The 13,499-nt window shown below is 44.6% G+C and overlaps 1 protein-coding gene across 5 annotated transcripts in view; it reads left to right on the top strand.

The window, feature by feature from the left end:
- PIK3R6 (phosphoinositide-3-kinase regulatory subunit 6) overlaps positions 1-13,499 on the top strand; it is a 67,234-nt gene that overhangs the window by 38,471 nt on the left and 15,264 nt on the right. For all 5 annotated transcript variants that reach the window (XR_013229373.1, XM_077327502.1, XM_077327500.1 and 2 more), the window contains 6 exons: positions 202-385; positions 4,920-5,067; positions 7,160-7,252; positions 10,961-11,405; positions 12,855-12,954; positions 13,118-13,240. Coding sequence is in view for 4 of the 5 variants with exons in the window: in XM_077327502.1 (XP_077183617.1) it covers positions 202-385; positions 4,920-5,067; positions 7,160-7,252; positions 10,961-11,405; positions 12,855-12,954; positions 13,118-13,240 (1,093 nt within the window). In the remaining variant the exon portion in view is untranslated. The remainder of the gene's footprint in view (positions 1-201; positions 386-4,919; positions 5,068-7,159; positions 7,253-10,960; positions 11,406-12,854; positions 12,955-13,117; positions 13,241-13,499) is intronic.

Here is a 13,499-nt window from a genome sequence, read left to right as displayed (position 1 = left end):
CAGGAGCTCCAAGCCTTGTGTGCAACAGTGTTCTGAACATGGCAGTGTCTAACCTGGAGAATGAAATGAAGTGTCTCCAGTTCTTTTTCATTTCCTGTGTGAGTTCCATATCTTTAATCCATGCAGTGGTTTCACCTCCTAAATTCTACTCTGTTAGTCTTTTCTGCTTGTGTCATAAATGTTAACCCTTATTTTCTCCAGGGTTTTCATGTTTGCAGATCCAGATTTGCTCTCCGAAGCTGTGTGCAGGGCAATTGCCACTGAGATCAAGACTGCTCGGACCTCCCAGGGCACCAGATCATGCATGATTGGTGTGATAGAACACACTCTCAGAGAAGGGCTAAAAGAACATTGTGATTTGAGGACATTACAGAAAATTCTTCAGGTATGGGAAAGAGAAAAGGAGCATTTGAAAGGCTGATGTTTGGTCACTTGGTAAGTGACCTCACTGAAAATTAAAGTATTTGCTTAAGCAAGAATTCCAGATTGGTTTTCTATAGAGAAACAGAGCCATTCTAAGGTATTTGTCTCCTGGAGAGAGGATTGGTTGCGCTGTGCCCCATTACTCAATTGTTCTATCAACAACTAGGCCTTATTCAGTGGCAGTCCATATGCGGTTCCAGAAAAGACTAGGCCTAGGACTCAGCATCTAATGAGTCAAAAAATGTTTGGACCACAAAGTACTGGTGAATTTTTTAAAAAGCATTAACTTTATCTATTTGTGCACCATCTTTCCCTCCTTCATAATTCGTTAAGGGCTAAGTGGGTGGAGAGTGGGCGGGACCTTCCAATTGGCCCCTCACCCGGACGGACAGCAGTTCTGACCAGTCAGGTGACGGCCCAATCAGAAGGCGCGAAGCAATAGCCAGAGCAGCAGCCAAGGGCGCCCGCAACAACGGCAGAACAGCCAAGCACCACAGCACCTGGTGAGATGGGAGCTGGGCGGGGCCGGAGGCGGCCAGGGATGGCTTCCCCTGGGGCATTACAAGAAGGGCTGCTGCGTCGAAGCTGCGGCGGCCCTGCTTCGAGGCCCCAGGGGAAGCCAGGAGCCAGGCGGGGAGCCACTCTGAAACCTCTCCCCCGCCCCCCGGGCAATCCTGCGGCTTCAGAACAGCCAAAGGAACCGGGCTGTCCCCCGGCTCCTTTGGTCGCCCTGAAGCCTCTCCCCCCGACCCCCCTGCCCGATCCTGTGGCTTCAGGGCTGCCAAAGGGCTCCGATCCTGCCCCCTCCTGCCTTAAACCTTTTCCAGTCCCCCGCCCAGCGATCCCCCAGCTTTATGCCGGCTGAGAAGCAGGTCCACCGCATCTCCAACGTGGCAGGCCTACTCCGAGGCCCACAGGAAGCCTTTCCTGGCCCCCTGGCTTCGGTGTGAGCCTGCTCCAAGGCCTGCGGAAAGCCTTTTCTGGCCGCCTCCCTCCCCAACATTCCCACGGCTTCTGTGTGTGTCTCAGAGCTCCGAGGCCCACACGGAAGGCTCCCCCACCTGGGCGCCTACCTGCCGTGTCCACGGCAGTTGGGTGTGGGGGTGTGGGCGGGTAGTCCTGGGCCAAGGGACCAATTGTTGCCCCCCCCCCATCCTGGACTCGGCCCATCCCCACCTCCCTTGGCCTTTTATTAATACTGCGGAACGTGGTTCACAGATTGAGATGCTGCCTTTCTAGCCCATTTAGAGTCCCCAGGGTGGTGAACAAACAAAATATTCAAACAGCATTTAAAACACACACACACACAAACACACACACACACACACATCTGCCCCACTTAAATAAAATATATAAACATGGAGACACAAAAACAGTGACAAAGTTCAAAGACAGGGAATGTCAGACCAAACAAAATGAACACTCTTTTTAATCAAAAGTCATATTAAAGTCTTCATATTAAAAGCAACTACTAAAAATTGGCTTGGATCTGTTTGAAGTTACAGTACTGGCCAGCAGGACTTGCTGAAGGACAAAGCTTGAGTCCAGTGATACTTTTAAAACCAACTAAGTTTAATTCTAGATATAAGCTTTCATGTACATTCATACTTCTTCAGATCTATTAAAACAAGACTTCCTCAACCATTACATAAAGATAGAGAAAGAGAGTGGGAGAGGTTAATAGCGAGGAAGGGCTAATTAGAGTCAAGATGCATAAGTAACTGAGATATTATAGCTAAGGTTGGATTAAAGCAGTTGATAAGACCTGTGAATAGCAGCAAATAGCAGCAAATTTACTGATAGTAAAAGAATTAACAAATGGCTATAAGAACTAAGTATGAGCCCAGTAGCACCTTTAAGCCCAACGAAGTTTAACACAGGTCGTAAACTAGAACTGAATGATTTTCCATATTTAGTGAGATAAGAACCCAATATCTCTGTTAAGTCCTGGGGGTTCCAGTGTCCCAAGTGCTGTAATAACTTGTAATTCAGTGATCTCTCATTTCAGTCTTCTGAAATTCTTTTGCAATAAAAGAGTTATTTTGAGGTTCCCCCATTGAGTGCCCTGGGGCATTGAAAAGTTTTCCTACAGATTTCCCAATTTTGTGATTCTTAATGTCAGATTTGTGTCCATTTATTCTTTGGCATAGGGTCTGACCTATTTGCCCATCGTAGAGAACTGAAGGACACTGTTGGCATTTAATGGCATATACAATGTTAGAAGATAAGCAAATGAATGTGCCCGTGATTGTATTGTCTGGATGTAGGTGGCAGCAAAGTTGGCATCTGGGTTTATTGTAAGCTCTGATACTAGTGTCCATATTCAAATTAGATGTTTTATTATTGTGGGTGTGATGGCCTGGTGGTAAAGAAAATTATTACAACCTTCTGATTGTTCATATAGTTATTAGGGATTGGCTATAATTCTACATCCTGGTCCCTCCTGGTTCAAATCTTTGGTTCTTACCAGGCAGAGAAAACGGCCTGTTCCTCTCTGGAATGTAGTTTTTGATAAGCTTTCTCACAAAACCAAAGTTTATTTTATAGTGGAAATAGTCCTTATCAAGGCTAGAGATGCAAGAAGAGTGTGTCACTACTTTTTATGTAAACATTTGGAGGTTGGAGGGGGGGGGAGCATGCAAGCAGCTTTTGGGACCTGACAGCAGTTCCTGGAAGGCTGGCGTAAGGGCGGTAGGGGCGGTGGAGTGGGGCGGTAGAGACCCCAGGCTATTGGCTCGTCCTGCAAGGGGCATAATCTTTTTCCGCCTCCAAGGACAGTTTATTTAACATTATGTAATCCTGTTGTTCCCTGCGCAGATTTGGGAACTCCCCTATTTTTATATTTCTTCTGCAGTAAAAATATTTTTACAAAGTTTTTCTCTCAGTGTGATTAATTGGGGTTAGGCAAAAGAACCCTAATTGCACCACTGGGCTATCAGTTGGGGAGTTGTTTAAGACTGGGAGGCTGTCTGTGTGCAAGAAAAGTTTTGCCCCCCAGTACACGTGAAAGAGAACAAGTTGTTGATGCTGTGTTGAACTCTTTTGAGCTGAGAGCTGGAGTGGTGTTCTGCTATTGTCTCTTTTGGAATGTCTTGGAACAGGTTTTCTCTGGGTACCATTAATCTGTTTCTTAACTTTATTAGGTGGATACTTTAATTTTGTTGTAGAGTCAGGTGAAAATCTCTCTGTAGAATTGGAGCAGATGCAGCTATAGAGGAGAGCCTTGCTGTACATAAAGAATTGTTTGCTAGGTTTAGGATTTGCTGGAGGCAAATAGATATGTTTGTCAGTCAGTATGTTTCTGGTAAAAGGTAGTCTTTGTGCATTCACTGAGTATTTTTGCAGTGATGTCCAGAAGATATATAGCTTGCAAAGATTGGTTCATTGCTAGTTTGATGATGGGATGAAAGTCATGACTGCCTGGTGGAAGGGCTTCTTTACCATGTGTCCAGACAATAAAGATGTCACCAATGTATCACAGGTATAATAGAGGTATGAATGAATCGGAGTTTAGGAAGCATTGCTCCAAGTCAGCCATAAAGATATGAACATACTGTGGGGCCATATGGGTGCCCATGGCTGTGCCATTGATCTGAAGGAACAAGTTGCCACCACATTTAAAGTAGTTATGAGTGAGAACAAAAATAGCACAGTTGCTGTGTTATGCTACCTGGGTTGCCCAGATGGCTACGGGGCTAATGGAAACAGCCATCACCCCATTCCCTGCCAGTAAATGACATCATGATTTTTTTTAAGGATAAGCTACCACTCATGTGGTGGCATTCCTGGTTTCATGGAACAAGATTTGATCAAGTAAAAATAACAGGTTGTTGAGAATGTTTGGCCGATCAGTTGACTGATGTACCAGCCTTAACTGTAGTGGGGAAAACTGGATGTCTCAGAAAACTTTTGTCATCCTAGGACTTCTCACTCTGCCTGTTTTGATACACTTCATCACTCTCTTCTGTGCAAATAGTTGCACTGGCTGATGAAAAGAAAGTGAATCAGTCTTAAAGATCAGTGGCAGATTCTGTGGGGTTTTGTTAGCTTTCTAACAAAATATAATCCTACTTTGTTGATACTCCAGTACTGCTTTGGTCGTGATGTCTGGACTTTATGAATCTAAAAACTCTGTGGAGAGAAGATTAATTGTAGTGTGAGACATTTTAAATTTTTATTTTTCTATTTTTGGAAAAAAAATACAAAAGTTTCCTCCCATACTTGGGAAAAGTCTATTGTGAACAGTACATTTTTAGTAACATGTGTCTGTTATATAGGTAGCAAGGGGATAAATTTGCCTTAAAGCCATTAAAGTGCATATTTAACTTTTTAAAGAAACCTGATACATGTTATCAGGTTGTGATAGTATAAGCTCACAAACAAATATATCTTCCCTGTGTTCATTAACTCCAGTGATAGACTTGTTTTCCAATTGGGCAAAGCTGTGTGGGCATTTCCCATCCATGGTCTTAATTGCATTTTTCTTCCTGTGACAGGCAAAGCCCCTAGATGTGATTGAACACTGTTTCAAGCAGGTGGTGGCAGCCATGGAACATGCTGGAAGAGATATGAATGCAGAATACAATCAGTATGCTGAGGAACTGGAGAAAATCTATAGCACATTATTAACCACTGAAAATAAAGGTAAGTGGGTCCCTCAGAAAGGATCTCACTCTCTGGGTTGTAATGGAGTCCTGACCAGCTGCTTTGGGCTAACCTTCCTGTGTCACCTGTAGCTACATTCAGGTACGTAGTGGAACAAAATTTGAGTCCAATGGGACCTTTAAGACTAACAAAGTTTTATTCAAGCTTTTGTGTGCACACTTCTTCAGGGAATGGAACAGGAGTCATAAGGGTATATATATAAGGAGAGTGTAAATTAGTAAACAGTAAAACCTGTGGCTACAATGTGCAGTGCTTTGGTTTCATGTGAAATCATATTCCACCATCTTTAAACTAATGTATGTGGGCTTCCCTCACTATACTTGAGGTATAATTTTATTTATTGGCTAGCAGACAGATGTTCTTAACAAAACCAAGATTTTTTTTCAATAGGAAAGAAAACACATAAAAGTGAAGCTTCTGAAAAACACACTTTTTCTTGCTATCTGAGATCTCAGTTGTTCATAGTTGCTCCATATTTTCCTAGAGTAGGCTTTCTCAACCAGGGTTTCATTTAAACGCTGGGGTTTCTTGACAGCCCTGGAAGGGTTTCCTGAATGGATGGGAGTTAGTTAATTTTATATATATATATTAAATTGGGTAGAAGAAGAAGGGCCATTTCGCACGGCTTCAAAGTAGCAGAATGGTTGCTATTTGGAAACGCTACTAATTTGACATAACCCACGACGTCGTAGACAATCTGCAACAATCCTGAAACCAATCAGCAAAAAGCGCTTCGTTGTGGCGCTTTCAGGGGAATCCAGAAAAGTGGATTCACCCTCCGGATAGCGATACACTCCTGCAACCAATCTGCAACAGTAGCGCTAAAGATCTGTGCGTTACCATTGTTGCTGGTTCTTCAAAGTCCCTCCCCCTGGCTCTCTCCTCCAAACTTCCGGCGAAGCGATCGCCATTTTTTTTTCTCCGAGCGAGCGGGGATAAACGCACCGGCGAGCCTCTTTCTGTTTAGAGGCTTCCCTGGCTTCAGTCCTTCACCTTTAGTCACTAAGCACAAACAACTGAAAAGCCCGTTTGCTGAAATAAAGTCCCTTTATTTTTTACAAATAAATTCAGCCGAAAATCGTGCCCGTGAGAGGGGGGGGGATTTTTTTTTTTATCACTCGAGGCAGCGTGCAAATGATCATACAATCAAACGATAGCTCACATTAGGCAGCTGGATGGGTCTCTCCGTAGCAACGAATCTACCTAGATTCATTGCTATGGGTCGTTTTTTTTTTTTAAAAAACCTTTCTTAAAGGGAAAGGGGCTGTTTGGGAGCATGCTAACGGCTGCCCATTGGCTGCTTGACGGCCAGGGGCGGGACGAGCTTGGCAATAGCGCTTCCTTTCTAGCGATTTCTGCCGAGACCGGAAGCCTGTGGGAAACGCTAAAAAACGCAACTGATTCCACTACAAAGGCAGGTATGCATAACGACGAATTCCACTATTTTAAATGGCGATTTTTCATTCCGCAAACAATTTGCAACAAAGATCCCTGTGCGAAAAGGCCCGAAGAGTTGGTTCTTATATGCTACTTTTCTCTATCCAAGGGAGTCTCAAAGCGGCTTACAATCACCTTCCCTTTCCTCTCCCCACAACAGACACCCTATGAGGGAGGTGAGGCTGAGAGAGCCCTGATATTACTGCTTTAGTCTGAACTTCCTGGTTAAACATTCATCAGGTCATATGACCATATATGGTCATGTCGACCTCCCACTTGCTAATGATGGGCCAGGAAGGGTGGGAAGGGGAGGAGCCCTAGGTGGGGTGTGTACAAAATTATGTTTCCCAACCATATTCTGCATGGTCACACCACTTCTGGGGTTTCTCAAAGCCTGAAGAATGATTCAGGGGTTTCTCAATGGTATATAAGTTGAGAAAGGCTGTACTAGAGTAACCTAGAGCAGGAGTAGTCAACCTGTGGTCCTCCAGATGTTCATGGCCTACCATTCTCATGAGCCCCTACATGCATTTGTCCATGAACATCTGGAGGACCACAGGTTGACTACCCCTGACCTAGAGTATGCATTGTGCCATCCACAATAGAGTTGTAACGAGCTCCTTGTTTCCTGCAGGTGTAGATGAAGCTGCAGCAGAAGGAAGCTCAGGAAACCCTTTGCCTAACCCCAACATCAGCTTCCACTTGTGGACAGATGAAGACCAGCTCTGTGAGTATCTTACACCTACGGTTGCCAACTCCAGGTGGGGAAATTCCTGGAGATGTGGGGGTGCAGCCTCAGGAAGGAAGGGTTTAGGAAGGGGAGCCATAAAGTCCACCTCCCAGCTAAGTTTTCCAGGGGAGCTGATCTCTGTAGTCTGGATATCAGTTATCATTCCAAGAGATCCCTAGGCTCCACCTGGATATTGGGAGCCCTACTTACACACCTGGGATACATCCCTAGATAGATGCTTATAGCTGAGAAGCAGAAAAGTAAACTTGCCTATATACCCTAGGGACAACAAAATCGGAGTCCAGTAGCACCTTTAAGACCAATAAAGGTTTATTCAAGGCGTGAGCTTTCGAGTGCAAACACTCTTCCTCAGACTTGCACTCGAAAGCTCACACCTTGAATAAATCTCTGATTTTGTTGTGCCACTTTAGACCAACACAGCTACCCATTTGAATCTAATCTAGGGACAGTTTTCAGTAATTTTGCAGGAAAAACATGATGGAACTATTCTAGGGATGCAGAATCCCAATGGAAACTCGCTGCTCACTATTGGTGCAAAGTATCTCTAGGCATAATGGGCAAAATTGTTTGGAAGCCATGTATTGGGAAAGCCATGAGTCATGGAGTGACTTAATCAAGAGGTGGATATTTAGTTGCCTAAGGCTGTATGGCAAAACAGAAACTTGAAAAAATAAAAATAATAAAATCCACATTACATCACGGAGAATAAAGTTTACCCTGTAGCTAGTAAGACAATGATAAAAGTTTCTGGAGTTTCACATATTCTGTCCTAGATTATTACTCCAAGCACTTTATCTAGTAGCACTGTTTAAATGGGCACATGCTTCCAATACTGGCCTAAATCAGGTGTGGGGAAGGACTAGGTCAATCATTCAGAAAAAGCAAGTGGCACAGAGCCCTCAAATATAAGGATTGCCAGGTGATAGTTGGTAACCTGCACAAGAAACAGAGGAGGGGGAGCTGGTGTGCTGGCAGTATGCTGACATCACCTCTGTTTTTAAAAAATGGAAGCGACATCTTTATACAGTATAGCATTTGTGCTAGGGTATCCAATATATCAGTGGTTCCCTGGGCTGCGGGCCACGGCTCCCTCTCCCTCTGCGGCCCGGCAAGCTTCTTGCTGCAGGAGGGGGGGAGAGGGAAGCAAGCTTCTTGCTGCAGGAGGGGGGAAGCGGGAAGCAAGCTTCTTGCTGCAAGAGGGGGGAAAGGAACTGCTGCACATGCTTGTTTGCGCCCGGCGGGGCAGCAAACGCGCACGTGTGGCAGTTTTGCACATGTGCAGTCTCCACGTATGTCCGCATGCGCAGAGCCGCCATGCATGCATGTTTGCGCCCCTGCCGGGAGTGCAAATGCGCATGCATGGCAGGCCCGTGCATGCGCAAAATGCCGCCGGGTGCAAACAGATGTGCGGCAACTCGAAAAAGGTTGCGGACTGCTGCAATATGTCACTGTTTTTACCAGAGGAAGAAGAGCTGGGGTATTAAACCCCATTTTTTACTATCTAAGTTGTCTCAAAACAGCTTACAATCACTTTTCCCCACAATAAACACCCTGTGAGGGAGGTGGGGCTAAGAGAGATTTGAGAAAACTGTGAATGGTCCAAGGTCACCCAGCTGGCTGTATGTGGATGAGTGAGGAATCAAACTCGGTTCTCCAGATTAGAGGCCTTAATCGCTTCACCAAACTGGCTCTCAAATAAAAATGGGTGACATCAGCTCTCCTGCTGGTGCCTGCTGGTTTATCCATGTGGCACATGCTAGGGGCCCAGCACTCCCAAGGGTCCCACACAGTGCCTTCCCCCCTCCATGAATCAGGGCTGTAGCCCCTCTCCTCCCCCTTTTGCCTCTTTAAGGACACTTGGAGTGACACCCATTCCATTGTGGGGAACCCCCCCACCTCTAGTCTGGCTGCTCCCAACACAATTGTACTCTGGTCAGGCCCTGTGAATCCTTAAACTGGCTCTGGTGCTATGGGCCCCACGAATCCTTAAACCAGTCCTGCCTGAAGTGCAAGCAAGCAAGTAAAGATACAGGATACCTTGCAGCCCTATTAAAACTGCATTACTTTATATTGCAGGCATAGGAAACTGCACGTTTTAAAATTTCCCCCGTGAAAAAATAAATAACTTCTGAACATAAAAAGCTAACATCACGAAGAAGGCTCTTTTCCAAGCATGCTGTCTTCCTATATACAGTTGTTGTTTTTTTTTTTTAAATGTGGGAATCTTTTAAATGTGTTATTATTTTTCCGAATTCTGAGGTGGTGCAATACCAAGAATGATATCATGTCTTTTTCTCCCCTGAATCAACTCTCGCTTTCTGAGGGCCTGAATGTGAGCCAGGCCCCTTTCACAGGACATCGTATTGCATTTTCAGCTCTGAATGGAGACAAGGCGGGCTAGCTGTCAGATACATTTGGCCCGTACCTCCCAACATTACTTTGAGAGCAGAACTTTATGTTACGACAGACATGGGTCTAACTTGTGGCCGCCACAGACCTTTGAAGGGAAATGTAGCCATTTATAAGTGGCTCTGAGACTGTGATGTGGGGGCAACAAAGTGATCCTGTTCCCCCTCCATGCCCTAGCTGCTACAGCAGCCCCCCTCTAATTGTTTCCGCACGTGAAAAGATGTGCAGGATAACAAGAGCGCATGGCGCGATCTCTCAAGACTGGGTCCTCGCAGCAATTTTTAAATGGCTAAATTTTCCTCCAAAATGGAATTCGTGGCCACATATTAGACTGTGATCTCTGTAATTTATAGTTTGGCCCCGTGTTTTGTTTGAGGTTTCTGAAACCAGGCAACATTGAAATTTCCTTTAGATGGGCTATGAAATCACTTTTATTTGAACAGCATACAGTGATATTAAGAGCTTTAACCCCCTTTCTTCCCATTATATGATGTTTGCCTTTTAAAAATAAATGTGGACAATATAGCAATATATCTCTATACCAACAACATCTCCTTCCCCTGGCACTGAATCTGGTTCCTAAATTCATCCCTCATTGATCACCTGCTGAGTGTTAAACAATTTAACACAGTCACTCAACTGGCAAGCAGTCCCCAGTGCCCCTTTTGTAAAGAAAATGACTTTCACACCAAACACTCATTGAATAGCAGTCGATAAATGGCAGGTATAAAAAGCAGTCAGTTTGCCTCCCGCCTAAAGTTCTGACAGGAAAAAAAGGAAGGGGAGGTGGTGACCAATCAGTTATTGGGGACGGGGGGGGGGGGGAGAGAAACCAATCAACAAAGGAAAGATAACCAGCTAATCACTTAAAGAAAACTATCTTGATCTATTTTTAAAGTGCCTTTTTAAAGGGCGGGGGGATGGACGCTACATCTAAAACAAATGTAACATTCCATGTGTGTTTTGCTGTCCAAAATATTCCCATCCCATTTCAAAACAGGTGGGATAGAAATGGATTCAAAGCAGGTTAAGGTGATACCATGAAAGAGACCTTGAAGACACAAGGTCTTGGTAGCAGCAGGCAGTCTGCGTTATATTAAACTCATATTGTATACATTCACTGCTTTGGGGCACAGGTTTGTATTGTCTGCCTTGGAGTTACAGACAAAAGCTGTATCAGTATAACAACGTTGGCATAGTTATATATTTTGTCCTACTGGTCTCCAAGCTTTGTGATGGCCTTCTGGAAACCTCACAGCCATCTCCTCCATTTAGGGAAAGAGCTAGTGCTGTTCCTCCGGCCACAGAGTCAGTCCTGTGAGGAGGACTCTCTGAGTCAAGTACTGGATAGCTTTGAGATTCAAGAAATGGGACCTGACTATGACGGCTGTGAGCAGGCACGCTTCTCTGTGTTATCCACTGACAGTGGCATCGAGCGGGACCTCCCGATGCCAGATGATGAAGTTCCTGAGGCTGAGCGCTCCCGACTCCAGAGGAAGGGGGGCATAAAGAAGAGGGTTTCTACTCTAGACTGCTTATCACTCCTACAGACTGGCTCCAATGGGCAGGGTGCAAAGCCTGCTGGGAAACTGCACCGGAAATGTGGCAGTAGTGTCATGGAACCCATCGCTCAGTTGAAAAGACTGCACACGGCTCAAGTCTTGGTGCTAGGTGATGACAGAGTTCTGGCACGCCTTGTCCAGGCCTATTATTCCTTGAGGTAAATAGCCATTCATTACTAGTTTGGGAAAAGGCATTTCATAGGCAATAGTAGGAAAGGGTCACACAGCTTTTGCTACAGAGACCCAGTAATGGTCCTTTACAACTCTGCACATGCTTCTCAATAGTATAGTTTTGAGTGCATGGTAATAGTTTGATTACAATGAGCTATTAGAATACAAGGAGGCTGTATTCCTTATCATGTTCAGGAAGGCTAATAGGGCATCTTGGCTCATAACTGGAGTACCTGAAGCACTACCTCCTTCCACACTTCCAACAGTCCAATTAAGATCCCTCTCACAAGCCCTGATCTCTATCCCCCAGCTTGCAGAGGTGAATTGTAGGGTTGCCAGCATTCAGGTGAGACCTGGAGATCTCCCAGAATTATAAAGATAAGTTCCTCTGTTTGAAAAGTACTAAGGAGGGGCATGAATCAGAAGAATGTGGTTCAGGTTGGCTCGTGGCTGAACCACAAATTGAACTAGCAGATTGGTTTTGCCAACTGAACCAAATTGTGGTCCATGGCCCCACAGACCCTGTTGGAAGGGATCACAGTCCCTTTACATGGCCTTGCTTGAGCGGCAGAAACTCATCTGTTTCACTTTCTTGTCCAGGCACTTTAAAGTGGTAGTAGAAAGGCCCAACAGTGGCACAAGAAAGCAGGGAACAGAAAGCAGGGGGACTCGGATTTTGGTTTGCAACCCATGAACAGGACAAAACTTGAGAATAGTTTTACTTCATGGTTCAGTTTGCGCCCATCTCTAGAAAGTACAGTCCTTAGCATTATGGCCTGCTGAGGCCTTTTCTAGGTTCTTCTCCCAAATCTCCAGGTATTTCTCAACCTGGACTTGGCAAGCCAAGTGAAGCAGGTTGCTTCTCTTTGATGCCAATTTTGTGCTGACAGTACTGTCTTGTACGTGCTAAGATAAAACAGTCCTTTTTACCCAGGCTGTTAATTCATGGTTGATCTTTTCAATTGTTTTCACAGTCTGCTCCAACTTGTTGTAATAGACTCTTTTTAAGCCATTAAATGTGTGCTGTACTTACGCTCTGGCTAGTTTAAAAATGTTGAGTTAACAATTTGCTAGGGGCTTTTTTAAAGCCCTTTTAATCTTTTTGGTGTTTTTGTCATGTTTTACTTATAAGATCCCTTAAGTAGATTTCTTGGAGAAGCGACACAGAAAAGCTCTAAATAATAAATACACACGTAATAAATATTTCAGAGGTCTTAATGGAGGAGTGAGGGAGAGGATACCAAGAGGCTCTCTAGAGAATGGTAACACATCTCCTCCTGGTTAGAATGTGAGTTGGGTTTCTGAATTCCAACCCTTGACTACCTAAATGCTATATACGAGTGTCTTGCAACCTTCCCTCCATCTGAAGACACAAGATTACTGGGGTGGTCTCACTGATCCTTGAGAACACTCTCTCTATATATTTTCATTCCCAGGAAGCGAGAGAGCAGACGTGCATATCTTACACCTAGGCTAAAAGTGCAGTTTTATTATGTGCCTGTGATGGAAGAACAGCCCACTTCTTGCTCCACGGAGGTACGTACAGTAGTGATCAAAATAAATAAAAATAAAACTTATTTGATTCTACTCAGAGCCTTGCTGAGGTGAGCGTGTTCAGTCTTTGATGGGGGCAAAGGCATCTTTTCTTGGCCGCAATGCTGCACCATGTAAATTTCCTGACATGTTTCTCCTATTCCAGGAATATGCTCTGCCTAACCAGACAGAGCCTTGTGAGTTGGCTGCTTATCTTGGAAGAGTTGATCCATGGTATGAGAGCAATGTCAACACCCTGTGTCACATGATTCCGAAGCTGGCCACCATGGTATGTATTCTGTCTGTATTCCCTAGAAACAGCAATGAGGCGTTCTGCTCTGTTCTTCAGATAATTAAAGGAATGACCAAAGCATCTCTTTACTGAGAATGGTACTTGCCCAGGAATATGAGCTGTGCACAGAAACTATAAACTTGTTATGAACAAAGGATTCTTTTACCAGGACTGAAATCTAATTCTGTTAGCATCTTTATAGATGAAAAACTAGTCCTCCCTCTCCCACTTGCATACCGAAGGGCAGCTTTGTTGG

Source organism: Paroedura picta, chromosome 3, assembly GCF_049243985.1.
Source record: "Paroedura picta isolate Pp20150507F chromosome 3, Ppicta_v3.0, whole genome shotgun sequence".
NCBI lineage: Eukaryota > Metazoa > Chordata > Lepidosauria > Squamata > Gekkonidae > Paroedura > Paroedura picta.
The sequence above is the reverse complement of the archived record's forward strand: the minus strand, read 5'-3'. Positions and strand labels throughout refer to the sequence as shown.